Below are 4,769 nucleotides of genomic sequence, written 5' to 3'. Positions count from 1 at the left end.
CCCCATCGCTCTGCAATCTCCTCACAAATGACGACGCTACTGCCAGGTCTAGAGGCTAGTACAGTGATGCGATCTCTTCCTTTAGACCACACGGTCAACTACTTTTGGGAGGGCACCAGTGGACACGGAGGTCGACGATGTCTTCTCAAAGTGATGTACCCATGTGGTTTTGATAAGTAAAGGCAATCCATATGGATTAATGATTTCTTGAGTTATATATAAAGATATGTTTTATAGATGATGCATGAAATGTATTGGATGAGTGTGAAGAATGCCATCAACACTAAGATATGCGCATCAAGATCATTGGGTTTAAGATATGAATGCATTATGATCAACAAGAAGCAAATGTAATCGATTTTGTAGTTACAAGATCTTGATAGAATGAAGAATAATTGAGGACCTGGCATCAAGATAAGGTCATGGTGTTATCATGAGTTGAGTGATGATTGATCAAGTCTTGGTGTAGGGGATTCAAGTGAATAATCATTGTGTCTCTCAAGTAGTTGTGTTAGAGCATGAAGAATTGAGTGATGATCAAAATGATGCCAAGGTGAAACTCAATATGGTCACGAAATCAATATAGGGCACGATGTTAATGTGTTGTTTTTCATCCGACTGGACTATTTGGGCCCCTATGCCCGACTGTTCAGTTGCGATACCACATCTAATTGGATGACGTTAAGGACTAGATGTGTCTGAGGTCCTCTCTTATTCTGCCCCTGTGTGAGATTGTCTGAGCCTTGATGCTTGAGCGATACAAGGTATGGGTGATTCTCGACATCATTTCTAATATGGCTTTTGTTTGGGCTAGTGTCCTCGGGGCGCTCGTCCTTGATCCAAACTGTCATGGCCTCCTGAGTGATGCCTGGGTTGTCTGACCCTGGGTTTTCAACTACGTTTGAACCCGTTAGAGTAGGAATTGGCCTTCCAACAATTACATATATGGATTGTCCAGGACATTTGGCCCAGACTATTAGGGGCTTGTGGTTTGATGTCATGTTGAATGCATATATTTGACTCAGTTGGGAAGATGAAGCATGTGGATTGTATTCTAAATGGTCTTCCCATCATGATATACCGTGTGGGATCGAGCGGCATGTTAAGTAATTGTGAATCGCCCTTTGTGAACTAATCCATGTCTTGTGTGCTTGGTATGCTTTTGTTGGTTAAGTGAAACTCATGGGCTCGCATCACAATCGAGTTTTCATATAGGCTATGTGAGGATGGTATCAAGTGAAGATGATCATCAAGATAGATATGTGCATATTCAAGGTAAGCATTCGAGGCAAGATAAGCTTAAAGCCTGTCCCATTTGACGATAATGTGTGACCCAATATGTTGATCAAGAGAAAATGAATTTTGACCAAAATGAAATTCGGTGATGAATTCGAGACGATTAATATAGAGAATTCAAAATGTGCCACTTTGTGAACATGTGACGAATTGACGTCGGAAAGCAATTTTGTATTTCATTTGATTCCATTGTGTGGGATACAACGAGCGGCACCGAGCCAACCCTCTTGTGTAGCCTCCGATGCACATGAGGTGTTTGACAAAATGACCAAAAGACTTCTCTCATGCTTTGCTCGGACGATCCAAAATACTGTATATAGTACTCCCTCCGTAAACTAATATAAGAGCATTTAGATCACTATTTTAGTTATCTAAGCACTCTTATATTAGTTTACAGAGGGAGTATATACGAAGCTCTGTACAACAAATAATATAAAAAGAATGGCGGTTAAATGGAAAAGAAATCAATCACGGTGGTGGTGCGACGCGATACATCATGCACGCATTACGGATGCTTCGTCTTGTGCAAGATCTGCTCCGACGTGGTCGCTACCACTTTCTGGCAAAGAAGCACCAGCAGCAGCAGCCATGCTAGTGGCCTCCTCACTGTCCCCGCCGTCGAAACCAGAGACAGCCGCGGCCGTGACGGCGACGACGACCTCCTCTTCCCCCTCCTCCTCCTCGGTGATATCACCCTCTTTCGGCCGACGAGCGCCATTGCCATTGCCTTCCGTGTAGAGCCTCAGCAGGTTGGCCAGGTCCGGCGACGAGGAGTAGACCGAGCCCGGCAGGAAGTCCACCAGCGACTGGTAGTTCTTGTCCCCGCTCCAGCCCGCCTCGTCTTCCTGCTCCATCAACTCACCGTCACCGTCGCGGCTCAGCCGGCGCCCGAGCCGGCTGGCCAGAGCAGAAGCAGAGTAGTCCGTGTCCAAGGAGGCGGCGGCGGCCTCGTGGCCGTGGAGCTGGGCCCTGACCCTGAACGCGTCGAGCTGCCGCTGCAGCTCGTGCTTCTCCGTCTCCGTCTCGTGCACGAGCTGCATGGCCACCCGCGCCGCCTCCCGGTCCAGCTCGCCCTGCTCCTCCAGCTCCGCCCTGGCGCGCCGCTCGCCGCGCAGCTCCGCGCGCGCCTCCTCCAGCTCCCGCCGCTGAGCGTGGAGGGCGGCGACGAGGCCGCTCACCGTCAGCGCCTGCTCGCCGCCTTCCGCGGCGCTCGGGGACGCGCTCCCGTGCTCCGGCTTCGTCGTCCCGTGTCTGGTGAGCGGGGTGTCTTCCGGGAGGGCGACGAGGGGAGCGAGCTCGAATAGGGACACGTATGGGCCTTCGCCGCTGTCGGTGCTCGACGTTCTTCCGAGGGCGCTGAGGTTGGTGCCACGGGGTTGAACATCGTCGGCGCCACGATCTTGCTCGCAGATCTCGCTGCCGATGGAGACGACCCGGTGAGATTCTAGACCTGAGCACAATGTCAACTACCAGTTGTCAACACGAAGAATTCGGAGACCGTTTTCATTCGCTGATGATGTACATTTTTTTAGTTGGATTCGCTAATGTACATTTGAAGTAATAGACTACTAGTAGGAAAAAGCCAGAAGCTTAAAGAATATTTATCACAAATTAGGGTCCACCTATTCTTCAGTTGACTGGGAAAAATGTTAGGGTCAGTCGATGTGGAATAATCTGAACCGTTAGATCGAAACTAAACGGCCAGATCGTCGACTTCTTCCTTGACCGTTTTCCTAGCACATGTCAAACCTCCGCTCATGGCGCGGCCTCGCCGGGATGCTGCGGCCTACCTCTTCTTCCCGCAATAATCACTAGCTCAGTTAGGATTTTCAGGCAGCCGAAACATAGCAAAAGCGCGCAAATTGTGGTTTTGCCGATTCTAGCTTCATTCCACCCTGTTTTCCGCTCTCTTCTACTAAATCAATGAATGTTGGCAGCATGCTGGATCTTCCGAAAAAGAAAAACACTGAACTCGCAGGTGGGCAACTTTTTTCATTCAGAACTACTGAAGTGCGCAATTGCCAAACTGGGTTCAGGTTCCTTGCAACTCAATTTTGGGCAGCTGAAACCAATTGAAAAGCATTCCCATCTTCTGATTCCTGAGAATGACATTGGCATCTCTAAACTGTTCTCACGCGGTCCATCACCGAATCCTATATTTAGCGAATGGATGCATTGTTGTCGCTCGTAAACTTTCTTATCCTATCGAAGAAGGTGTGTCTGTTTCCACCGCAACCATCTTGGTGGCATCACCAACAACGCGAGATAAACATAAACAAATTCATGGTATTGTCTAGCAATTCCGGCAGAGAAAGACCTTTGGTGCCACGCTGCTAGATCGAAGAGAATAGGAAAATCGATGGATTGATTACCTCCAGGTTTATCTGAATCAGGTTTCGTCCCTGCGTCGACGTGATGAGAAGCAGAGCACGCCGGCTGCTCTGTTTCTTGTGCGCCTAAGCGCGCGATGGCGGCGAAGTGAGCGTCGCAGAGCAGGCGGCGGAAGGCGTCTTGTTCTTCTTGGCCGCAGTCGGAGCAGAGCAGGCGGTGGACGCGTGCGCAGAGGAGGCAGGGCGGGCCGAGCCGGAGCGACGAGGCCGCGGCGGCGATGAGGCAGAAGGCGGCGCCGTTGGCGAGGAGCAGCGACGCCAGCGCCCACTGCAGCGCCGCGCGCACCAGCACGGCCAGCAACTCGCGGACCATCACCAAGGAATCATGGGAGCTCCGTGGATCAATCCAGAGACAGAGGAGGATGCCGATGAGCTGGAGTCGGGAGGCAGAGGAAAGTGGCAAGGAGACGACAATGGCGGGTTAGGTGGACGGGGTGATCGGCTCCACCGGTGGCCAGGAGAAGGAGAAGCTGTCAACTTTGCAAGAATAGAGCCCCACTATGAGTTGGAGAGATAATAAAATTGGGTACTACTACTATGATAGAATGATTGGGGTTAGAGATCACTTTTGAGGGCAGAGGTTGCGGAGTCGGAGGGAGAGAGACGTCATGGGTCGTCTACTCCGCCTCACTCTCATCAAAGAAAGTATTATGCTTTCTCTTTGATTCTCACCGCTCCGTCCAAATTGCGGTTCCTTTCGGTAAAAGGACGTCTTTACTCTTTCCACGACGAGAATGTCGACGTTTCATCGGGAAATCACCAATGGGATCACTAGTTAAAGAGCTATCCTCTAGAATCACCGGTTAGAGAAGAAGAAGAAGAAGAAAACCGAGTTTTCTCCTCTAACCGGCACCTAGCCGAAGCCAAAAAACCTTAGAGGAGTAAAACTTTTACTCCAAGCTGCGTGTGGCCCTTAAATTTGCTTATCCTTCCCGTCGCGGAGTAAAAATCCAACCTCTCCTCTCTTCTCCTCTCCGCTGCCCCCCCCCCCCCCCCCCCCCCCCCCCCCCCCCCCCCCCCCCCCCCCCCCCCCCCCTCCCCACCCAATTCCCGCCGGCCAACCTCGCGACCCACTCTGGCGCC

The 4,769-nt window shown here is 50.9% G+C and overlaps 1 protein-coding gene across 1 annotated transcript; it reads right to left on the bottom strand.

Moving 5' to 3' along the window:
* Positions 1 to 1,437: 1,437 nt before the first annotated feature.
* On the bottom strand, positions 1,438 to 4,227 carry LOC125542572. The gene is made up of 2 exons (XM_048705652.1): positions 3,669 to 4,227; positions 1,438 to 2,746 (listed from the first exon to the last, which is right to left on the bottom strand). The coding sequence occupies exons 1-2, from the start codon at positions 3,997 to 3,999 to the stop codon at positions 1,791 to 1,793; spliced, it is 1,287 nt and encodes a 428-aa protein (XP_048561609.1). The 5' UTR covers positions 4,000 to 4,227; the 3' UTR covers positions 1,438 to 1,790.
* Between the last annotated feature and the right edge of the window lie 542 nt (positions 4,228 to 4,769).

The sequence above is a fragment of the Triticum urartu genome, chromosome 3 (genome assembly GCF_003073215.2).
Source record: "Triticum urartu cultivar G1812 chromosome 3, Tu2.1, whole genome shotgun sequence".
Taxonomy (NCBI): domain Eukaryota; kingdom Viridiplantae; phylum Streptophyta; class Magnoliopsida; order Poales; family Poaceae; genus Triticum; species Triticum urartu.
This window is presented reverse-complemented; position numbering and strand designations above follow the sequence as displayed.